We start from the raw sequence: 24,202 nt of genomic DNA, 5'->3' as shown, positions 1-24,202 counted from the left end.
GCACTGATTGTTGTGTGTCATGTAAAAGGAGACAAACAAATGTCTGTGGTTTGTTGATATTATTTCAACTTGATGAAAGGCCCAAAGCCTTCACTACTGCTTTGTATGTATATATCTTTGAATTGAATATATGGGTCTCAAAATGATGGAAACATTTGGATTGTTGTCACTTCTGAATGGCAAAAGTCCTCATAATGTTGAACCCTATGAATAAGAGCACTTTGTTTTCTGTTGCTTCTACATTCAACGCAATTTAACTTTGTTTTCTTCTGTAAATGTTTTAAGCATGCAACTCTATATATATATATATATATATATATATATATATATAAAATTAGTGTCTTTTCTTACATAACACCACTCCCTTTCTAGGTATCAAGCATGACGGAACCATGTGTGACACCTGCCGTCAACAGCCCATTATTGGGATTCGCTGGAAATGTGCCGAATGCACCAATTACGACCTGTGCACTACTTGTTACCATGGAGACAAGCATCACCTCAGACACCGCTTCTATAGGATCACCACCCCGGGCAGTGAGAGGTACGTCTGTGCATTAGATTTAGATGTTCACGCAGGTGCCCGCTGAACAAACCCATGTTGATTTGGTTTTATTTCTGTGATTCATTTGGCAGTTGTATTTTGTGAGCCTCCGATTGAACGTATCTCTCGCTGCCAGCCTCTGTTGCCAAGCAACACTTTGGCCTTGTTACAGTCTGTGTTGTTTAGGATCTGTCACAAAACTGACCATCAAAACATTTATGAAATGGTTCCTGGATATGGTTTCTGTTGTCTCTATTTGTAATGTTTTTGTTGTCTTATCACAAGAGAAGAACATCAGTTACCAGAGAATACGCTTTACACATTTCCTCTGCCATGCTTTGTGAAATTTCAAACCTAATGTTTCTCTGTAATGGCTTTAAACTTCTGCAATTTTACTTGACTAAGCCTGGAGCATTCAGGGTTATGACGATGCATATCTGAAAGTCCGCTTGAGCCAGACACCATAGACTAGTGGTTGAACACATGGCCTAACAGCTGGCAGCCTTTTCAACTGACTGTGACTCTATTTCCCTGGGAGACAGACGTTCATAAAGAACAATGGATGTTGATGGTCTCCAGCCGCACCGCCCTGACACTGTGGTGAAGAGCTTTGTTACCCCACATTAAAGTCTTTTACTAAATGCTGAGGGGGTGTGATCTGAACCCCAAGTGTTAGTGTTAGTTAAACTGACACTATTCAGCTGCTCACACATCACAGCACACTGCGGTTAGGAAGTTATAGGTGAAGTTATGGCCTTGCAAAGATTAATGCTGCTTTTCATTGTGTTTTACATTAACTTGTTTTTAACGTGTGCATTTTATGGTTTTTCTCACCTCAAGCGCAATGTGATTGGCAACTTTGTGCTAATTCCTTCCCATATTCTTGACACATGCATGACGACTGCACATAAAGTTAACGCTAGTGGTCTAAAATGTTTACAAATCTACCATATGTGAAAGATGTTTTATAGCAATTATTATGCCTTCATTTAAGGTGATTATGTTCGTTTTAAAGTTTGTTTTAAACCGGGATGTCAGGATTATTTGTTTTGTGTAATAATCATGAGGATTTTAGAAGCAAAATTAAGTAATTATTTCTGAAAAGTATACCTAAATGTAAAGTTTTTTTACTTTATACTTTTTCATTGATTTAGTTCGATAGACAATGGGAGTGAAAATGAATTAAGGATTTTTCTGCTGTTTGGTTTACTGTGTCAATACTAAATACAATACAATAATCATAAGACTTTTATAATGTAGTGTCCCTAGCTCTAAATGAAAATCCATGCAGGGGTATTACTGCCGACCTTTTCAAAATGTCACACTGCTACACTTTATTTTACTTACCACCAGACACTCAAACAACAAAGTGTTGGCCCCAAACCCAAATGACATACTCTGGAACGATCGTTCTGTTTTTGTGTCGGGTAAAGCGAGCCCACACCATAATTGCAGAACTGAAGGTTTATGGAAAAGGAAGTAACTTAACTTCACACTCTTGTTTAGTCTGCCCCAACATTTGTATAAGGAAAAATCACTTCACGCTTCACTCACAAAAATATTAGTTGCCTGTCGATTGCTCCACCTCTTGTTATTGCAAGTAAAATGACCTTTTATACTTGTGACTTGCATTTTAGACTACGTGTTTTTATAACACATACGTTCGTGTGTTGGCAGAGTGCTTTTGGAGTCTCGTCGAAAGTCTAAGAAAATCACAGCCAGAGGGATCTTTGGCGGAGGCCGTGTGGTGCGAGGAGTGGACTGGCAGTGGGAAGACCAGGATGGTGGCAACGGGCGCAGAGGAAAGGTACGGCAAGTCACAAAAACACTCACTACTAGGACTGCACAACATATTGCAGAAAGTATTGATATCACAATATTGACCTCAAGGGAGTATCCTCTGACAGAAACGCCCTGTATTTGGAAGAAAACGTTTAAAAAAAGGCTTATTTTATTAATGGTTTTCATTATTAAGTCTTGATTAGCCTTGATTTAATTTCGGCATGTACATCTGTGTCTTGGTATAATTTTTGTGTCAAAGAGCGTATTAAGTTATTGTAATAATATCATTATCACAGCACTTAACTATTGTTATTGTATTGTAAACATTTTCAATATTGTGCAGCCCTACTTACTACAAACACATGCTGATTGTGAATGAAACTATTTGATTACAGTCAGAGTTGTATTGTTTTATTTGCAAGGATCGTTAATAATAATATAAATAATAGTAATAATAATGGTTAAGTTATTGAGCTCTTAAAAATGGAGTTCAACAGTGAGTGCACACTACTCCCTTTTATAAACAGTATGTGAAGTGTTAAAACTTTTGGTGGACCGTACAACAAACAAATCTATTTCTTACTCTATTGTAATGTTAGAAATGCATTTCTTCATATTCATTTTATTCAATATTTTAGCTAATCTCCATTTAACACACTACAGTACATACAGTACAATCATTCTTTATATACTTTTGAGACGTGTTTTCCCAGATATTTGTCATTGTTGGTGCGTGCTTTACTGCTGACACTGCAGGTTATTCATGGTTTAAATTCATGGCTTAGGGTAATACATCTCTGAGGTTGCTTAGCGCTGCTTATTTAGATTAACACAAGATCAGTGTCGTAAAGACGTTTTATTTTGACTCGGGTCCAGACCCGTGAGTATTCAATTTAAGAGTCCCCTTAGGCAATTTAAGACTTCGTTTTCCTCTGTTGTTTAATGGCATATCTCATTACGGTTTTATGATGCTGTAAGCAATATGTGGTGCACAAAAACATTTGAGTGTCCTACAGCATGAATATACTGCCTGAATAGTGTGAATAATGCCTCCTCAGGCCCATTAATCAATTACCTCTGGACGGGTCCTGGAATATAATTTAATTATTTGGTTCAGTGTTTACTTAAGGCAACACATTTATTTAAAGATTTCATTTACTTTACTGTGGTTCTTCCCTCGACATTCTTTTGCAATGTTGTGACAAAGGTGCTTAGATTTTCAATTCATTCCTTGTCGGCTTTTTTTTGTTTTTTTTGTCTAGTTTAGTAACTAGGGGCCTCAGGTAGAATTCAGCAGTGACAGTGACTTGCCCTTTTTGCTGCATTTGTACTTTTATGTGATTGTATTTACTCTTCTATATGTGTTTGAAGATCATTTTAACGTTTTTTCGTATGGACACAGACATTGCTTTATTCCTTCCCAAATGATCAAACATTACAATAGACAGAAACATGATTTGTAATTGAAAGAATACACTGGGGCAGTCCATATCATTAATCTACTTTTCCTGTTTGAAGTCCTCTTAATAGAAAATAGATACAGATATTGATGCAGGAAAGCTCCCTGAATTCATCAAAAAGATAACATTGATCATCCTCAAGGCTGCCATAGACCATAATTAGTCTAAAATGGCTTCATCTGAATCTTTAGCAGAATCCAGTTGACACTTGTGGTTAGATACAAAACACTCTTGCAGATATAAAACATTCCTGACTGAACTTGTTTTTGTTGCTAGACTTGCCTCATCAAATACACTTGGTTAGAAAGCCTTAATTACTAATCTTAAAGTTTTTCACATACAACAAACCAAAGCAACAATAGTTTTAGCATTGACTTGAAAACATTCCAGAGCAGTAGGATCTTAAACAAAATCTAATTGCATCCCTCATAATCAACATTTAATAACATTTGATCTAAGCAATACCTATTTCTAATATTTCACAGCACTTTGGGAATCCAACAGATACAAGTGTTGTAGCGCGGCAGATGGTATTATGTATAGATTTTCCTTTAAGCCTGCCAAGTACCTTTGTGTTCCTTTGTTAGAATTACAATGGGGGACTTTGTGAGTCGGAGACAGTTCCAAATAAAGTGAAATTTTAAACCTGGGAGTGTACATTTCCTATTGTCGAGTTGGCCAGCTTGTTTTCTTCCCATCTTCCGCGTTGTCACTCAAACGTGTAAGCTTGATAGACTGTAGAAAAGATTAGCTTACTAAATTAGATTAACGTTTGTATCTCTTGTTTTTGCCGCCTCCAATACAAACACCTGCAGCCGCGTACATACAGTTGCGGCATCCAAGTCGTATCAAATCCTTTATTCAATTCGCTGTCTTTACTAGCACAGGACACAAAACAAATCAATTAGCTAACGCCCTGCGCTTCTGCTCCTCTCTCTCTGCAGGTGACTGAGATCCAGGATTGGAGCGCAGCCAGTCCCCACAGCGCTGCCTATGTGCTCTGGGACAATGGTGCCAAAAACCTGTACCGGGTTGGCTTCGAGGGAATGGTGAGTCCGGTGTAACCCCCCCTCGTTTCTGCACACGCACGCACGCACACACACTTCTCGGAGCTCGCTTTTGTGCGTCCCGCTTTTCATCTGCCTCTGCTGTATTGTCTGGGCCACGCGGGCTGCATGGAGGGGCGCAGTTGTTCGGGGCAGCTGGAAGAGGAAGACATCTGCATGATAAAGGCGAAAGCTGTCCCTTCTGGTATTTTGGGGAAGGAGCTTGCGGGGGGGGGCCCACACGCCACACACGCGTCTCAAATAAAAAGAGGCGATCCCATTGGTTGAGCCTGACCTTGCCCTTCCCACAAAAGAGACCAATGGTGTTTTAAGATTGCGCAGCAGATTTTGCCTTTGTAATTGTAATAAATCCAATGATATTCATACAGACAGATATGGCATATGCTCACGGGTTAAGTTTAAGGGTTTAGAACCCGCAAATATTGACGCAGGTCGATTATTTATTTATTTATTCATCACATTAAAACTTCCTATTTCTTAATTTTTTAACAAATGGACCATTACGTTTTGAGTTATATTGTATGTATTTAATTAATAAATAAATCAAGGTAGTCTTGACATGAGCGATTACAATTGAGGACACGGACAATCAAACAGTATTGACAATTTGGGGGTGGGTGATATGTATATTTATTGTATTTACTCAATGACAGTATTCACACAATATCAGGGCCATGAAAGGAGTGCTGTGAAACTGGCAGATTCGAGCATGTATCTGACCCAAGCTCACAAGAACTTCTTACTAACATGTAAAAGGAAGATTAAACTCATGATTCACTACCAAATCTTCAGCTTCACTCCATTCCTTCTCCATATCCTTATAATCTAAAATAAAATTGTCAGCTATAACCCTATTGAGCGATTAAACAACTAAAGGCCAACAGCCCATGACCACATTTTGACCACATTTTGACCATATTGTGTCAGAAATACGCTTTGATCTGCCTGTAAATGTCACAGCTCAAGTATAGCAGAAATAAGATGTTTTTTAATTTTAGACAATATCTCCAAAACAATAATTGCCATATTGTTAAGTCTTTCTATATAGATTCAACCTCTTGTGACATGATTGAACTCAAAATGTTGAAATATGAAATCATCAAGACGTAAAACTGACTGTAACCGGGGTGTTTTTAGGTGTGCTAAAATATCGAAATGTTGATATATCCCTCTACTAAATTTGGTATAGTATCAAATTGTGGGCTGCTGTATCGATGAATAGTTGTTGGCAAATAATTGTGTGCCATTGCTACAATTATGTTGCCTGTTTAGAGAAAGGGAGCCTGTTTATACAATACATTTGACATATTCACAGTTTCGATGATTAAAGTGGGTGTATTTTACGTTTGTGACTGTATTGTAATGTATGTTTGTGCAATCCATAGTTTGTGGTTGTTAAACAAATATGTTATAAAGCAGAATATCATAAGCAATAAATCAATAATCTTGTTTATTGTATTGTGTATCGTAGCGAATAGTGAGGGACCCTGTGATTCCCCAGCTCTAGATATTTGTCTGCAGCATAAAGAGACTATCCTCAACTTGACCTTTATGATACTAACCTGCCAAGTCTATGAAAAAACAATACGAAATACTCTTCTTTTCCAATGGACACCTATTATTTAAGCAATCTTTTGAATTCACCGCTTCTTAATGCACTAAATCATCTCATAGTTGTCCGTTTTATTGAGTTTCCTGGTTTGTTGGGACACTCAGTGCTCCTTCAGTGCAGAGGAATGTGCGCGAGTATCATCTTTGCCCTCTAACTTCACCGGGGCTCTGCGTCTGAGTCATCACAAATGATACGAAGCACTCCCGTATTTCATTGTCCCGTCATACCTTGGGCCATACTGTTATGATATTGTTGCCCATCCATGCGGCGACATCAATACTGCCGTCATATATGTACACGTTTATTATCCAGGATTAAGCCTCCACTTTAATTGAATTTCTGTGTTTATCCGTTTCCCTGTAGTCGGATCTTAAGTGTGTCCAAGACGCCAAAGGAGGTTCTTTCTACAGAGATCATTGTCCTGTGTTGGGTAAGTAACTGTGCGTTTTCTATAGCGTCTATATTGCACCAATTCTCACCTATGTGCTGGTGCAGTGAATTCAAGGGCATTAGGGGATCCTCAGTTGTAGTTGGTTGACTTTGGGCACTAGATGGCAGCACTATACAGTCCTTTGTCTTCTAAAAGTTTGATCTTGGCATAGGTCATATACTCGAGACTCCACAATATTTGCTTTATAGCCCGTAAGTCTTTTGCCTGGTAACAACAAGTAATGACTAAGCTGTGACATAATGTAGACTGAACCAGATGTTTAGATTTTAGTTAAACGAAGACCTTTATTTTAATTGGATGCATCAAAGATGCATTTGAAAGGGGTTTTTCCTCCGTGTACTCCGGGTTCCCCCAACAACCCAAAACATGCACAATAGGTTAACTCCTCCAGCTGCTGTAGTCCTAACAAAACCGAGCACAAAGATCTGGAGATGTGTCCTCGAGTGCTGCACTGCAGTGACCACTGCTCCTGAGGAGACGCCCCAGCAGCACTGAAGGATGGGTCAAATGCAGAGGACAGATCTCCTTATAATGACAATAAAACATTTACTACATTTGTAGTTTTGTTTTAGTAATATTATAGACTTGCTCTAGACTAAACAACGACAATAGTTCAGCAGAAAATATTAAATTGTATCTAACATTTTCAAAAATGTCAATCCTCAGACATAATCAATACTGAAACTAGTATTGAAACATACTCATCAGAAAGTATTTATGATTGGGTGTGTCCTGTAGTATTTTAAAGTTGGGAGTGTCTGCAGAGCCGCGGCGCGCGGACGAAACTGCCATGTTATTTTTGTGCCGGCCGCGCGTCGTGGCTCCTGAAACTGCGCCGCGATTTGACCGCGTTTTAGTGCCGTTTTATACCGCGCCGGGTTAAGTTTAGGGTTAAGGTTAGGGTTAAGGTTAGCCATGAGGCTATAACTGGTTATAAGGGAAATGCCGTGGTCCCTGAAACTGCGCGGCAATTTGACCGCGCCGCGGCTCTCCAGCCACGGCCTTTAAAGTTAGACTTGAGAGATCTACACCCGAAACTAGTGTAAGATCACATTGGCATATTTAAGTTATTTTAAAATTATTTTGTGTTTTAATTGTTTTTGTGGAAGCCAAAGCGAGTATTGAGCCTTTTCCCTAGTATCAACACTAAATTAGAAACTTTATTATTGTGATGACCCTAAATTGTATTCACTGTTTTTTGCCATTACAGGTGAACAGAATGGAAACAGGAATCCTGGTGGTCTTCAGATTGGGGACCTGGTCAACATAGACTTGGACCTAGAAATTGTCCAGTCTCTTCAGCACGGTCACGGCGGCTGGACAGACGGCATGTTTGAGACTCTCACCACCACCGGCACAGTGTGCGGCATTGATGAAGACCATGACATCGTGGTGCAGTATCCCAGTGGAAACAGGTGAGGCACACGACCAGCATGTCCTGTAACTGCAGTCCCTTTACAACAGGGTCTCCAACCGATCGGCCCCGTTTTAAGTACCTCGCAAAGGGATTTCCAAAACATTTGCTGTTTCAGCCAAGCTTGGTTATGGCGCTGTGACATGCAGTAGATTTTTATTCACGACAAGTGCGTGCGTCTGATCTGCAGATCCAGCTGGCTGTGATTTTTGTATTGATCACTGATTTTGAACTGTTTTCACCCTCATAGCAATTTCTCTGTGTATAGAGCTGCACAAGCTTTAGTCTCCTCTTTCCCTATTGTCAGTGTTCCAAGCGTTACTTTGGGGCGCAGGCAGCGAGCAATGGGCTTGGTTAGGTTTAAGAATCAGGCTCTGAAAAAACAGATGCGTGGGTGGATCAGGACCACTGGGGGAAATTACAGCCACAAAGCCTTGTTCTGCTGATGTTAAGCTACAAAATGTCTTTTATTTGATGTTAATCAGCCTCATACCCATGGAAAAAGATGCAAAACACACGGAAAGTCAAACTTGTTCTTGCAAAATACAATTATGAATTTATAACTACAACTCCCCCAGACCCGCCCAGACCCGCCCAGACCCCCCCAGACCCCCCCAGACCCACCCAGACTCCCCCAGACCCGCCCAGACTCCCCCAGACCCGCCCAGACTCCCCCAGACCCGCCCAGACTCCCCCAGATCCACCTGTTGCGCCTCAGCCTATAAACAAATAACCTGAATGTTGAAGGTGCAAAAACGCTATATAAATACACTGTTGTAATAATGTATTAGGTTGTATTATCTATTGAGATAAATGTCCATACAACAGAAATTGCAGTATTGGTTTGGAATTGAACACATGAAATGTTTGGTTAGTATGTTACAGAGCAAATAGTAACTAATCATTTACTTAAAAGAATCATAATTGAATTAGCTAAATGGTTTTCTTTTAAATAAACACAAAAAAGTGTTCTTGTTACATTAGATCAAGTTTGCCATTGATAAAATATTCCTGCCACTGTACGTTTTGTCTGGTACAATTCCTCACAAAGTTTGTTTGAATTGCTCCGCTGTCTGATCCCATCACTTGTACTCGTTTCAGATGGACATTCAATCCTGCCGTTCTGACAAAGGCCAACGTGGTGCGGAGTGGCGAGGTGGCAGCGGGGGCAGAGGGGGGCAGCTCGCAGTTCATGGTCGGGGACCTGGTCCAGATCTGCTACGACATCGATCGCATCAAGCTACTACAGAGAGGACATGGAGAGTGGGCTGAGGCTATGCTGCCTGTAAGAAAACACACACAACTACTATTCTTTATGAAAATAGGAATTAAATCTAATCAGCACTGCATTGTTTCTTTTCTAATCATTTTATACGGTCTCAGTCTGTAGTTTCCAATTTTTCCGAGCTCGCTGCTGTGGCAGCCGCAGATTCTGTACAGAAATATTGCTCTTTTATTGACATGATTCATCAAATCCTTTTATGGCTCTCGCTCTGAGACTTCTACTCCTCACCTATTATGAAGTTTATCTGTAGCTGCCCAGCATGCCTTGGGTTATGCAACGATGGTCTCCTCCAATATGCCACTTGTCCCTGCCAAAGCGGCCCCCTTCAGCAGCTAATGAGCCTTAAAACCCTGAGATGGGCTGTAGCTTTGATCACTAACCAAAGCTGCCGGCCTCCCGCTGCTGCTGGTGCTGCCGTTGGTGCTGCTGCAGTCTGTGTTATTGATGGCACCGTCAGGACAGTCCCGCTCCAGTCTGAGCAGCCCTGTGTCATGTCGCTGTAATCACCATGATGTCATTCAGATTGGAAAGCATCCGCCGCCGCATTCTTCATCTGGCCACTAGAAAATGATGGAGATGCATTTCTTGCTCAACGTTTTTAACCTTATTCCATTTTGTTGAATCAAAATTGTATTATCGTGAGTTATTAAATAGTCCGGTGGGTCTTGCTGAGGCTTCTTCTATTCAGAGCGTTCAAATGTTATGTTCAATAATGGCTACAGACAGTATATTCATTTATTTGCCGTTTTGTTAAATACTGTGAGTTTCTGAAACCACAAGAAACTGATATAATTTAAAGCTTAATTCGAACAAAAAAAACTTTCATTCAACTAAAATAACAGTGCAGTGTGTTTTGTTTTCTTCAGATTGTGATTAGCGTAGCATTCTGAAGTGTTTACCTCAAAATGTGCCATAAGCAAATTCTGACATGTAAATCTTCATGCTGCTTATCCCTTTGTCACCGTATATCAACAGACCCTGGGCAAAGTTGGGCGCGTGCAGCAAATCTACTCTGACAGTGATTTAAAGGTCGAAGTTTGTGGAACCTCGTGGACGTACAATCCTGCTGCTGTCACTAAGATTGCTCCCTCCGGCTCTGCTGTCAGCAACGCCTCTGGAGGTACAGCACACATCAACATGCAACGCAGACGGGGGCCGTGCAACCACATTTGCTCTGTCTGTGCTCGTGCTTGTTTTCGTCATGACGACACACTGATTTTTGTCTGTTGTGTCTTTGGCCAGAGCGTCTGTCCCAGTTGCTGAAAAAGCTGTTTGAGACACAGGAGTCCGGGGACATCAACGAGGAGTTGGTAAAGGCAGCGGCTAACGGAGATCTAGCTAAAGTGGAGGACATCCTGAAGAGACCCGACGTGGATGTAAGTGAATCCAAACGATCGCAATGTCCGGAAACAATGTAACTTAATAGGGAAGATATGAATTTCAGACCCTTAGACTTGTTGGCGTACTCTGGCGGTACTGAGGTGATCTCTGGGGAAGATCCTCCCACTCCCGTTTTTTTTTTTTCTTTTTTCATCAGAACAGCACTTGGCCCGGACTAGGGGATGAACAGAAAGCATTAGAGCACTGCAGCACAAACCTCACTCTGAGCGCAGGGTCATATCTGCTCTCCACACCAGTGTAGGTCCGACCCCAGCTCCACTGAACACCAGTGTAGCCCTTCTGCTAAAGGACATGTTCCTGATGAGAAGTGACCATTACGTCAAGTCTGCACTAAAAACCTGTCGTCACCGGGTGTTGGGAGGGAGTGCGTGCGTGTCATTGGTGAGAGCTGGCCAGCTGCCCCACTGCCTTTCAGTGGAATTATTTGCTTAAAGCTGAGCGCATTGAGCCAGACCAAGTGATCTGCTTGCCAGGACAAGAGATGTCTCGAGACTCCCAAAGGACTCCGCATTAATATTCATGCTCTTGAGTTTTTGCAGTGCTGCAGTTGGTGATGAAACATGCGCACAAAGCCATGCATACAAATCCACACATACAATGCTCCATCAGTTTACACGGCCAATTCAGAGGACTGTAGGTCTAAATATGAGCTTTGTCCATGACATTGCATTTATTCATAATGTGATCATTTCATTTGTTTTAGGTGAACGGGCAGTGTGCTGGACATACTGCCATGCAAGCAGCCAGTCAGAATGGTCATGTGGACGTGTTGAAGCTTCTGCTCAAACAGAGTGTGGACCTGGAGGCTGAGGTTTGTGAAGTTAATGAAATCTGCTTACACATTGTAAATGCATTGTATTTGTCAGTGGGTGTAAATAAAACGGTTAGAGACCCAACTGTGAGTTAATCTGCTGTAATGTCATTGACTCAGGACAAAGATGGAGACCGGGCAGTGCACCACGCAGCCTTCGGCGATGAGGGATCTGTCATTGAGGTGCTGCAAAGGGGCGGAGCTGATCTGAATGCAAGAAATAAGCGAAGACAAACTCCTTTACATATAGCCGTCAACAAGGGTCACCTGCAGGTGGTCAAAACGCTGCTGGACTTTGGCTGCCATCCAAGTCTGCAGGTAATTATAATAAAACTACTGGCGACAACTGTATATAGTGAATAAATAATGGTTTGCATCGCCCTTTCTGGTTTAAACGAATCACATTTCACATCTCTAGGACTCTGAAGGGGACACACCCTTGCACGACGCCATCAGCAAAAAGAGAGATGACATGCTGTCCGTGCTGCTAGAGGCCGGTGCCGACGTCACAATCACCAACAACAACGGCTTCAACGCCCTGCATCACGCCGCCCTCAGAGGAAACCCCAGGTACGTCCCCCCCCTCTGCCGGTGGATCACTCACAAAACGTAATAAATCTTGGGCTCAAGTCGGTTTTGGGGACGTCTGTTTAGCTCGACGTTGATTGAAGTAGAATAAGGCCTGTAGAGTAGCCGCACCTCCTCAGCAGATGGTTTGGACTTAAAACGATGTGGGATTACCTTTGAGGTCCTGAAAGCATCTGTTTTATGTTATTTCCTGTATTAGCGCAGTTAATAGCCCTTGAAGTTCATTTGTCACTTGTCTTTATCGTTACGCCGCTCTGTCGCTGTGTCGCGATCGGCGGGCGGCCCCCGAGCGGCTGGCCCGCTCAGTCGGTGCTCCCCGTCCTTGGCCGACGCTATTTCTGGCCGCGGCAGGTTCCTCTCGACTCTCTGGCTGTTTTGTGTCGTCTCTCATCTGCGAGTGCTGACTGAGCGAGGGCCGTCTGTATCAAGTTGATCATTCGGGGGTTGTGTTCACGAGACGGATGCTGACATTACAGGGGCACGCGTTTATGGACTGGAGCCATTTGGAGATAACTTAGCAGCTGCTTCCTGTGCATAGCGATCACGGCGTGCTTCAGTGTACTCGTGTATAGCCGGCTCCTATTTCTGTTTAGGCCTATATGTTTTTACATTATCAATACTTACTCGAATGCGTGCCGAGTTTCATAATTGATTAGTTGGTGGGTGTCATTTTTTTGACCTTGCACTGAGGGATGTCTACATTATTTGTTTAATCGATAATTGTGATTATTCGGGTACAATATAATCGTAAGTGCAAGAACATTAGTAATAGTGACTATTTTAGAAGCAAAGGTATTTTTACTTCAATCTTTAGTCCAACATAAACCTGAAGTACTTTTTGATCTTGCTATTTATGGTATTTATAGTCATTTGTGGTGAAATATTTCCCTGTTGTTTGGTCTGGGCCTCAGTAATCCTGAATTATTGTTAAATCGTGTTATTTCTTCTCTCCCTACTTGCAGGGATAGCTGTGGGAGATATTAAACCAAAATGGGTGTGCATTTTTGTTAAATATTTTTGGGGATTCACTCAATGACAATTATCAGGTGGGTCATATTTTAGCATCTGTGTGCCAGAACACGCCTGTAAATGTCTTTGTTGAGGCTCAAATATCATACATAAAGTGAACAGACGGTGTCTTAGTCGACCAACATTTTTATTAGTCAACATTATTTTATGAAGATTCAAAGGAGCAGAACGGAGGAAGTATGAAGTGAGTTAGCTGGAGTTTTGGGAGTGGCTGGACAGTTTAATCTCTCATGTCACGTATAAAGACGCGGTTTACTCGTACATTGTAGGCACAGTTCTATTTGTACAAGATCCTAAAGATTTTGAGCGCTTTTCTCAGCTTTTTGTTAGTTGAAAATCACTCTGCAAGTTTCTTTTGTTTTTAATCTATACAGACTCTTTTTCAGCTTTTTGACAATTTTCTAACTTGCACAATTACAATTTCGATATTATCTTGTAAATTATTTATTGCCATCCTCTACTATCAGGACGAGCTTGTGTGCATTAGTGGATATTTGTGGCTGTAGAAATGTCACCGTCCTTCACTATTATTCGTTCTGTTGGCGCTGGGACAAATGGGATTGAGGTCAGAGTGCTGCGGACCACCTGCCACGCGCCTGGCCAAACCCGCGCTGCACCTCTGCCTCGCCACACAATAGATTATTTAAAGCCACTGACGTATTCCTTTTGTCATATACTCCTGTATTGTTCCTCAGGGTTTGCTATGCCATTTATTGAAGTTATTACATCTCTATTTAAGTAGTAAAGTTAATCTCCTAGCTAGGTATTTCACTATGTCATTTTTGTTACAATTCCTGTGAGTAGAAACATCAGGTTGAATAATGACTCAACCAAATTGTCTTTGTCTAATATGTTGTAATTTTATGAACTGCATGAAATCTTTGGTTTATCGTTCAGAAAGTTTGATTTCATGTAGCTGGTAAAGTTGATGTGACATAAATAGACTTCAAAAATGGTCAATGAATATTTTTTATTTCTTTAAAAAATCAGCAATTGTGATTACACACAATATAATTGCTCAGAATATACATTAATCAAAGAATCTCTTGACATTCCTTCGCCTTGTACACTCTCTCGCCCTCATCACTTACATTCAGGATGTTTTGCCATTTACAGAAGTAGCTTTCCGCTTTTCCCCCGGGCAGGCCTTTCTCGAGTCAATGATCCCTAAAATTCTATAATTAAATCTAATTCTATAGGCATAGTTCTATCTGATAACACTCATGTGGAAAATGTTTTGCAATGACACAAATATACGAGTGAAAACATAAAAGGGCCTCTGCCTGCATTGGCCAGCTGGTCAGCACTTTCAGCCGCTGTAATCTTCAGTGACAAAAGTGACTAAGCTTCTGTTGTATTGCTTAATGCAAAGCTCTTGAACCATAATAGATAATTGTTAGTAAAAGTCACATACAAGTGAATTAAAACCGAATAACTGTTTGACGATAATGCGAGTGAAATGCCAGTGTGCAAACTAAACGGTATGTAAAGGAGTAGTCTGCTAAGAGACTCATCGACTGGCTGGCGGAAAGTGCTGGGGTCGGCTCTTTCGTGAATCAGAGGTCCTGTCGTGTTTTGTGTGCGCCGGTCCACTCTACGTCCCCCCCTTCTTCGCCTTCAGAGAAACCAAGATGTATGTCGCCTTCGCCAGTCTGCCCATTTACTTTTATTTCACGCTTGGGCTGCCACAATATCAGCAAGACGGCGCACGAGTCCTAAAGCCCCGGAAAATCTTTCCCCAGGCCTGAGTCCAGTACCTTGGTTTGGTCTGTTTTTAGTGCGGAGCAAGTTGTGGCGATTGAAGGGCAATAAATGAGGTCTTTTTGTTGAGTCATATTTCCAGAAACCAGGCACTGACGATGGTTGTCTTGGAAAAGCTGGTAAAAAAAGCTGAAGGGCATATAAATTAGATTGTGGGTCATGTGTATTGACTTAAACCCTATTGTAAAAACATTGCTATAAGACTGAAACCATTGCCTTTTAAATTGTGTGTATTTTGAACAACCTCACTGCTATACTTGTACTAAAGATCATTTGTTCAATCACTCTTAACGGAGAGCAGTACACTGTTAATGAACACATTTTTTGCATGCCAAACACGAGTCGTCAACGCTTAAGTAATTAATGTAAAACGCTTCTAGTTAGCTTTTCTGCGCTGCGGCTGCTGATAACAAAAATGCAAAATAATGACCACAGTGCATTGTTTAAAAAAACTATATATTTTCTTATTAGCGCCACAGCAATTCTACCTTTTTAAATGACTACAATTTAGTTTGATATTGACTCCAGCACATGAGGTGCTCCACGGTGGCAGCTTTTTAAATGCGCATTACGTGCTCGGCTGTTGTAACAGAGTGGGTGGGTCTCCCCGAGGTGCAGACAATTTAGGAAGATACAGAGGGGAAACTATTGGTGATAGATGATTCTTTCAGCATTAGTTCCCAAACGGTGAGGAAAAATCAACTCCGCCAACCGCGCTGGAAACACTGTTGGGTTATATTTCATTTTGTTCATTACTCACACGCCGCCGCCGTACAAGGTGCAAGCGTGTATCCTCATAAATTAGACCCGCAGTTGTTAACTTTTACAGTTGCGGGTAATTTGCTCCGAAAAAGGTTATCTCGGACATCCGGGCGAGCGAGCGAGCGAGCTGCTTGTGTGTGTTTACCGCAGCCCTGGGACTGTGAGGGGGTTGCCTGCCTGCCTCGTCTCTCTTTCGTTCGTTCCCCGGGGCGGTGAAAAGCCAGTAGCTGTTACAATACTGTAAACAATACGATTAATAGCCCGTGACTCATAAACAGACTCCAAACAAGCCGTGCTAGTGCGGTTCCGTACCCTTTTACGTGTCACCTCCTTGGAATATTTGCCCTCCTTCGCTCTCTTGTATATTGCTCTGCTTCCATTTAATACAAACACACAATATTACAACAGCACAGTTCAAAGCACTTATGGTAATAATGCTACACCTCCCCGCAGCGCTGTGAAATTTGCTATATCTCAATACGCCCCAATGTAATGCTTCATCCTGTCACAACAAATAGGCCGCTCGTAACATTTGCACTGATTTAAATACCTAACATATTCAGTATATTTCTATAGTTGTCTTGTACGGTTTTGACATTTCAGACAGTGTTTAGATTCAACGATAATTACACTTATAAGAATTACAATTGTGCTAAAAGTTATGCGACAGAGACCAGAACCCAGTTGATGTGCAGAAAAGTGTGAGAAAAGTTGAAATCTATAAATTATGATGGTGCAAATACTTAAGCCCTGTAATAACCAGTCGGCAACATTGACAAAAATATGTATTTTTATTTTTGGGATTATTTGCCCTTTTTTGCAGCATTTTGAAATAGTTTTTATATACACAATGCACTCAATATGTTAATTATTTCTAATATATCTCCTACCGCTACATGTGAGTTGTGCATAGAGTTGCAGAGTCCACAGCGTCTGGCTCTTGTCTCCCTCCTCTCATTCAACATCTCTGCAGGAAGCCAAGTTACACTCAGACCAAGCAGCTTTAGTGTGTATTTAAGCCCATTGTGCTCTCTCAAAACAACTGTATTCTGTGTCTTTTTTTCTATTCCCTAAACTGTAATTTCCGTCATTCTTTGTGTCAGCATCTCTTCACTAAAGTTAGCCTTCCCCCACTGCGCATCATTAGAATTTTTTGCTTGCTTTTGCTTATTCCCACCCACAGTGTAATTGACTATTGGCTTCCAGTGACAGTTGGTTTAAAAGGTGTCGTAGAAAGACAGCTGTGTGTTCTGGCAGTGACATGTGAGTCTCTGAAATAGAGTCTCCCCCCTGCTATTTTTGAAACGGCAAAAGACTGTGTGGTCAGAATATTAATCTCTAGTGGCACACAACACTCAGGCAGGACACGGCACAAGTGAAAAGTTTCAGTTACCATCGTCTTTTATTGAGAGGAAACAGGACATTGAACACAGGAATCACTCCACGTTACAGGCCACTGGCTTTGACCTTCTTCAAATAATGGCAGATATTCCAATAAAAGGCATCTCCTGTAGTCATCAAAGCATAGCTACAGCTGGTTGAAGGGGACCAAATCCATTCAAGAGGTGATTTGGTTCCATTTTACCAGCTTTAGCAAAGCATTGTGGTAATCTTTGTGGCAGAGGTGGAGCAAAAATCTGTTTAAATGGAGGTACACACTTGCACTGCCTCACTGTAGAAGACAAAGTATCATTTAAAGACATTCAAGCCAGAAATGCATCTTGTTATTCATTCAGATATAACCTGTGCACACAGATACAATCGATCGGCCTTACCCAACTTTTTCCTTTGCTGCCTTCCAGGCAGCTGATTTATCCTCCTTGCTATCTTTTTAAGTTTTATGTTGCCCCTCCCAGAGAGTGAGAAAAATTGTTCCCTGAGAAAAGGATAATAATAATCTGTGGCAGAGCACTTGAGTCAAATGTCCCGAAGTCATGAAGCAATTACAGGCTGTGACAGATGGGCGCTGCTGTAAGCTTTGCACCGCTCCGGTCACTGAGACGGCCAATAGACAAATGTAACGGCACGTCCACAGACGCCTCTCTGCAGCTCCACTCGTGGCTGTCAGGTCCCAACATTCATTTAAGTCACTCATTTAGGGCCGACTCACTGATTTGTGCAGAGCGCAGAGTTTGAACAGGGACTGTGGCGTAATACTTCAAGTGTCTGCTGTTGTGCAGTCATTCTATTAAAAGAGACAGGGACATTTTGACAAATAACCATTATAATATTTAGCATTTGAAACATAACACAAATCTTTAATGGTTAATAATTCTTTCTACCACAGCTTAGCTGTTTCCTATGAGTGGCCGGCAACAGCTGAGGGATCTGCAGCATGTGGACGAGATGGAGGTTAACATAAGGCCAGCTTGATATGGCACACCAGAGGCACATCTATTTGTAACATAGCCACACAAACAGGCCAGTCCTTCAGAGTCAGGTGGCCAAGCGGCTCACCTCGTCTAAGAGCCATAACAGGGCAAAAGCAGGGGCCGACAGCCGCCGCTGAGTATTTGATAATGTCAGCATCTGCTGCGTTTGTCACTCAGACAGCAGGTCAGTACTATTGAGGGCCGGGGAGGAACTGCCATGCACTGCTCTTAAGACTTGACAGGGAGAGAGAGCGGGGACAAATTGACGAGAGTGAGGTTTTGAAGATTTTGGCTTTGGTTACAACTGTGAATGAGTATAAATAACTAACAGTGATATCAGAGACAAATGATTAAGAGAATTAGATAATAATAGTAACATAATAGAAATTACATTAATTAACAAAAGTTAATTACCTTCAATCAAGTGTGAATTCAACATTTGAGAAAAATAGCTTTATTAACATTTAAATCCCCTGAAAGTCCTAATTTTAAGTTAGAGCTAATTTGCTTTTAATTAACAGTTTTTGCATAACATATTTTTAACCATTTTGCTTTTACTTCTTATTCACTTGTTACAAATGTATTATTTAATTGAGCTCTAACGTTTGTTAAAAGGCATGAGAAGTGCAGTACAATCGCATGCATGATAAGTTTCATCTCCTACTTTAAATAAGCAAAGAGATTGGATGTTGGTTTGTATTGTTTCAGCTTAGATAGTATTTATGGTTGCAGCCCCTATACCTGGCATATCAATCAGCTCACAATGAATCATTTTGTATTTCATTATAACAGGGCGGTTGTACTCCACTTGCTACACAGCTGCAGTAATGTGATTGCGGGCCTAACGTTTCGAAATTTGGGAAAATGAATTGAATTTGAAGTGGCAGCCAGTACTTTGGGTTCAGTGTTTTACTTTAACAAAGTTTTATTGTCTACGCTAGACCCACTATTGTATTGTTCATTTGTAATAAAATCTTGAATAGTTAATCATTGAGGGTTATTATTTGCTTGCCCCAGCAGTCAATTTGTTTTATGCTTGTTGGCTTTCTTAATCTTTTTAAATCACAAGTCTAAATCAATCTTGCAGCAGTGCATTGGCTGTTTACTAGACTGGTTAAACTTGCATGAGGGCCTTGAACCAGTTGCTCAGAATAGGTTAAAGTGCTATATATGACCAGCTCTCATCCGGCTCCTCCCTCACCTCGTATCCCTCTGTATTTTCACTGGCCTTTATTTGTCCCAAAAAAAGTCTACAATTGGAATCGGCTGACAGGCCAGAGCCGACCCTGATCCTGCATTGTCACTTTTTTTGATGGTCTAATCTGACTGCCATACGGCCCAGCAAAGCATTTGGCAAGCATAGCAAACGTGAACAATGAGAACAGGAATCGGGTAGAGGGAGGGGAAGGGGGTATGGGGAGGGGGGGCTCGGGGCACTGGGGTTGATGCGAGGCGGGGGGGGTGCGCATAAGGGCAGCAGCAGAAAGGGAGGGCACTTGCACTTAAATACATGAGATTGTTAAACACACGCGCCATATGATACTGCGGGATGAAACCAATTTGTGGTAGCAACAGCAAATGCACCCTCAGCAACTATTTCCTGCTCCTTGAAACACATTTATTATTAAAAAACACGGCAACATTACGAGATGGACCCTCTTCACCTGGCTTATTTTCCCCAGCCAAGTGGGAGCAATGGAAAAGATTAGAGTTTACTGGTCTGAAGCAGCAAGGCGCATGTAGCTCACTTGCAACTGACAGTTATTCAGTAAAATGATCTAAAATTAAACAGGAGGCATTGTTCACATAGTACATACAACAGCTTGCCCTAAGGCCTCACTGTTGGCCACACACTGTATTACCCTCTCACACTCACACAGTAGTTGGATTGAATTGATGTTGTTTTAGATAATTACATAATTGTCTAATGAGTTGTTAAAGTGTAATGGATGAGAGATCTATTGGTGGTGTGAAGCTGTAGGAAGAGGAATGTTAGGCTCCCTACAGCGGTTATTGCTGCAGTGAGACTGCCCAGAGACAGTATAGCTAACATGAGCTGAACCACATGCACACACACTCTCTCTCTCGCTCTATACATTTTGTTCTCTTTACCCCTTAATCAAGTATTAGCAGTTTCAAAACAAGAAACGCATCCTTAAACAGTTCTGCGCAATCAGACACCTTTAGACGTGGACCTTCGCCTCAGGGGAATACATACTTCTTTACATTCCATAGCTGTCATATGTTCATATGGGTACATAAAGAAGTATGTGCACCAAGGAGGCAGTCGAATGTATGAATGTGCTCACCTTTTGTCAAGGTCAGGAAGTTGGAAGCAGAACATTTTTCCTCACCGTTTCTCCCCCAAGTATGGTAGTCTGCACTGTAGCCTGCACCGTAAGGTGACTTTGAGTGTAAATTCAGTTCAACACTCAGGGCTTTCCTTCACTTGCCATGTAAGGCTGGAAGCCAGTCCCCCCGCCCCTGATTACACTGGAGTGTGCAGTCCATACCATAGTAGACTGTCCCAGTGACCCCACTGTCCTCCACAAACACAGAAATAATGTTTCCTTCAAAGCGAGCTGGCAAGGTGGTCTTCTCTTTTTCTTTTCCAGGAAAATGTTAAAAATAGCAAGTGTGGAAAAAAGACTTTTGTCCATGTTGTGAGAAGCAGCTTCACAGAGCACCTTGTAGTAGCGGGCAAGCGCTGGCTGTGTCCCGGGTGCATAGACCTCCTGTCCCTCTCATGCCTCTGCTCCTCTGTGCTCATGTACACCTCACGCTAACATTTGTACCCCTCTGTCCCGAGCCCTCTGGTGTCAACGCTGTCCCCAGTGGCTAACTGGTGCGCTTGCTGATGTTTGAAAACCAGGGTGATCCAAGTGGAACAGGAAGCTATTGTGAGCAGGATTTAGGCTTTAGGCGCAGAGGCAGGCCATAGGTCACATGAAGGCGCTAATGCCCACTCAGCACTTGTGGATTGGTCCTGGTGTTACCCCCACCCACCGGTAACTCTCATTATGGCCCTGTCTCCATGTGGGTTTCACTATGAGCTCACGTTGTAGTTTGATCTTCTTGGACTTCCTCCTCTGTTCAGTTTTAGCTCTCCTGCCTGTGATGTATTTAAAGAAGATCTTTTAATGCAAATGGCGATATTTAAATCAATATCCATTTACATGCTGGTGAGAATTGACCAGTAAGTCTAATGAATCTTTACCCCAGACTAACACATTCCACAAGTCTGAACTGACTGTGGCTATGCTAAGCTAACTGTAGGCCAAATGCTTTTGGGGTAATCAATATGAAAGAATGGGCTTGTGTGATGTTGAAATGAAAAAAATTGGCGATGTGGTGCCTGTGCTGTTGAAATGAGTTGAAGATATATCAGAGGTGACAACAGAGATGGGCTTGGGCAGGTGGATGAGCTGCTTCTAAAGATGTGACGTCCTGTTAAGGAAATGTCACAAGCGCCCGAGGAGAGTGAGGGGTGAAATTCCTTCCGACAACAGCAGCGCATGGCACATGGCGCTCTGAGCTGGCCTGTGTGGTTTATGCTGCAGTACGCTGTGCACTGCCTCGTCCCTCTGTCATTCTGAGAGAAAAAAAAAGTGTGTCACTGGCCTCTGTGCTGTGGTTCTGACACACATCCTCTAGTCTGAGCTAACCGGTGCTGTCGCCTCCTGGCCCTCGCCCCCCACCGCTCTGCTAATATACCTCTCCCAGCTGTGTCTGCTCAATCCGCTTTACCCCGTCCATAACTTCTGACCTGTCCACTATAAGATATTCTGCTGCTTCGTCATCCCGTAAATAGGCTCTAGTCTCCCTTGAAAAAAGTATGTCCTTAAACTTACCTCCTGTCAAAAAAAAGAAAGGCACTGACCTCCCAGTCTCTCAGTTTAACTTACAGTGGCTCTTTGGGACCACAAAGAAGAGGCAAAAAGATGGAGCAAAGAGTGTCAAATCCCCGGAGCTGGGGACAAGGCGCTGGATGTCAGGTGTCAGATGCAGCGGTGGTGGCTGTAAGGGAATGTCTCCACACCAGTGCAGCTCTGAGTTAACGAGTCCGTCATTACACAGCGGCAGGGCTGCAACCATGAAGTCTAATGAGCCAAAGAGCTGTGCTGCTGCAGCATGTCCGGCCAGTGCCAGAAACACAAGAGCGCAGGAGAGAGAGTAAGAGTAAGACAGGGAAGGGGGGAGAGGGAAGATGAGAGCGACGGAGTAGAGTACAAAAAACAGCTAAAATCCATGTGGACTACAGCAACTCCCAGCTGCTTCTCTCCTCCTGCATCCTCTTCACACTTTTTACATTCTCCTGCTCTTCTAAGACAGGCGCGCAGAGACAAAAGGTGTGCTCTGGTTAAGTTTTGTCCCACTGCTGCTGCTACTGCTGCAGAACAGTACATCCCCCTTTGCGACTCTGAGACAAAACCATGCGGTTAATAACTGATCACATCCGAGGAAGAAACGGGACAAGAGAGAAGAGAAGATGCCGTGGACCAATCATAGGGTAAACTCCATCCAAAAGCCAAGGAACAGTATATATTACCTGTCAGATCAGTTTCTAATAGCAGCCGCTCCTCCTCTCATTCCCATAGCCATAATGACCTAGCGAGCGCTCCAGCTGCTGCAGCCATCGTGTGTGTGCGCTGGGTGCACGCCTGACTCGCTGAATCAGCTCCTATGATCGGGGGGAGGAGGGAGGGGGAGAGCTACAGTCGAGAGGAGGGGGAGAGAGAAAAGTGGGCATGCACGCATTCCCACGTATCCCACATCACTAGGAGCAGTCGTACCTCCAGAAGGAGAAGAGGCTGGCATAAAGGAGTGCCGTTTAAAAAGGGGAAAGAGGGAGAGGGAGTGAAGGAGGGGTAAAAAAAAAAAAAAAAGAACTGCAGCACTGCTGTTCATCATGTGCCGCTCAGGATGAGAGCCGGAGGATGCCCCGGTCACTAGAGACGGCGTAACAACCAGCCTCCTCCACCCCGACGGCACGCAGCACTGCCCCAGAGCTTAGCCCACTCCTAAAAAGCTTTTATTATTCAGAAGAACTTTTGAAGAGGCAGTTTACAGGATGTCTGAGTACAATTGCGATAGTGGGAGCTATACCGCTGCAGTGCAGGACAGCTGCACTTTAATAGTCCCTTGTGAACAAATGCATTCGCCATTGTCTTGAACCAGGTGTGATATCATCTTAGTAGATAAAAGTTTCTTTCCCAAATTTCATATTTTTCCAAGTCTAATAATGACTACTTTTCTGTCATGTAAGTTAACAAGATGTTATTGTGCCATTTCTAATGCATAATGTTACTATATTTTTACTGTGACATGGGATTGCTTTAAGTGTGCTGTTAAATCATTTGGACTGGCAGGTTACTCCTGCAGAACAGGGAAGATGTTGGAGGAATTTAAAGGGCACAGACCACATAAGGGACACACTGGCAGCAAATTAGGACCAAGAGGCCAACTATCCCGCGGCTTCATTCCTCAGTGTGGAGCGCTAAGCTAAACGGTTAGCACTTTGTGGGAAGCAAAGCATTTGGAACACACCATGGCCCTGTTGCCGGGCTGCTCCTGTGTCTTGTCTCACTACCTCGCTGACCATATTTAGTCACGCAGTGCAAAAAATAGTTCGCTCTCCTCTCCACTTCTGTCCTCTCCTGGCTTCACCCCCCTCGTCTGCACTTCCCCCAAAGCAACTGTTGGCCACCGGCTCCGGGAAGACTCCCCTATGGCTCGCTGCCTATTGATTCCACTGGTCTGCAAGGAGAGCAAGCGTTCGGCCAGCTAGCCCCTGCTACTGTCATTTGCAGATCTATTTTTAGTAGCTCCAAATAAAGTGGTCTCTCTTGCTCCCACTTCTATA

The 24,202-nt window shown here is 42.6% G+C and overlaps 1 protein-coding gene and 1 long non-coding RNA gene across 8 annotated transcripts in view; one reads left to right on the top strand and one right to left on the bottom strand.

Moving 5' to 3' along the window:
* The window catches only part of mib1 (MIB E3 ubiquitin protein ligase 1), a 57,662-nt gene that overhangs the window by 919 nt on the left and 32,541 nt on the right, over positions 1-24,202 (top strand). For all 7 annotated transcript variants that reach the window (XM_072440899.1, XM_072440898.1, XM_072440897.1 and 4 more), the window contains exons 2-12: positions 373-544; positions 2,222-2,351; positions 4,731-4,835; positions 6,829-6,895; positions 8,127-8,331; positions 9,432-9,615; positions 10,591-10,735; positions 10,858-10,991; positions 11,720-11,827; positions 11,948-12,145; positions 12,246-12,397. In XM_072440899.1, coding sequence (XP_072297000.1) covers positions 373-544; positions 2,222-2,351; positions 4,731-4,835; positions 6,829-6,895; positions 8,127-8,331; positions 9,432-9,615; positions 10,591-10,735; positions 10,858-10,991; positions 11,720-11,827; positions 11,948-12,145; positions 12,246-12,397 — 1,600 coding nt within the window. The remainder of the gene's footprint in view (positions 1-372; positions 545-2,221; positions 2,352-4,730; positions 4,836-6,828; positions 6,896-8,126; positions 8,332-9,431; positions 9,616-10,590; positions 10,736-10,857; positions 10,992-11,719; positions 11,828-11,947; positions 12,146-12,245; positions 12,398-24,202) is intronic.
* Positions 17,351-22,212, bottom strand: LOC140356136 (uncharacterized). The gene is made up of 2 exons (XR_011926058.1): positions 20,649-22,212; positions 17,351-17,639 (listed from the first exon to the last, which is right to left on the bottom strand). It is a non-coding gene; the product is annotated as an uncharacterized lncRNA (long non-coding RNA).

This window comes from Eucyclogobius newberryi, unplaced genomic scaffold (genome assembly GCF_026437365.1).
Source record: "Eucyclogobius newberryi isolate DKJ021-1_F unplaced genomic scaffold, fEucNew1.0.hap1 SCAF_12, whole genome shotgun sequence".
NCBI lineage: Eukaryota > Metazoa > Chordata > Actinopteri > Gobiiformes > Gobiidae > Eucyclogobius > Eucyclogobius newberryi.
This window is presented reverse-complemented; position numbering and strand designations above follow the sequence as displayed.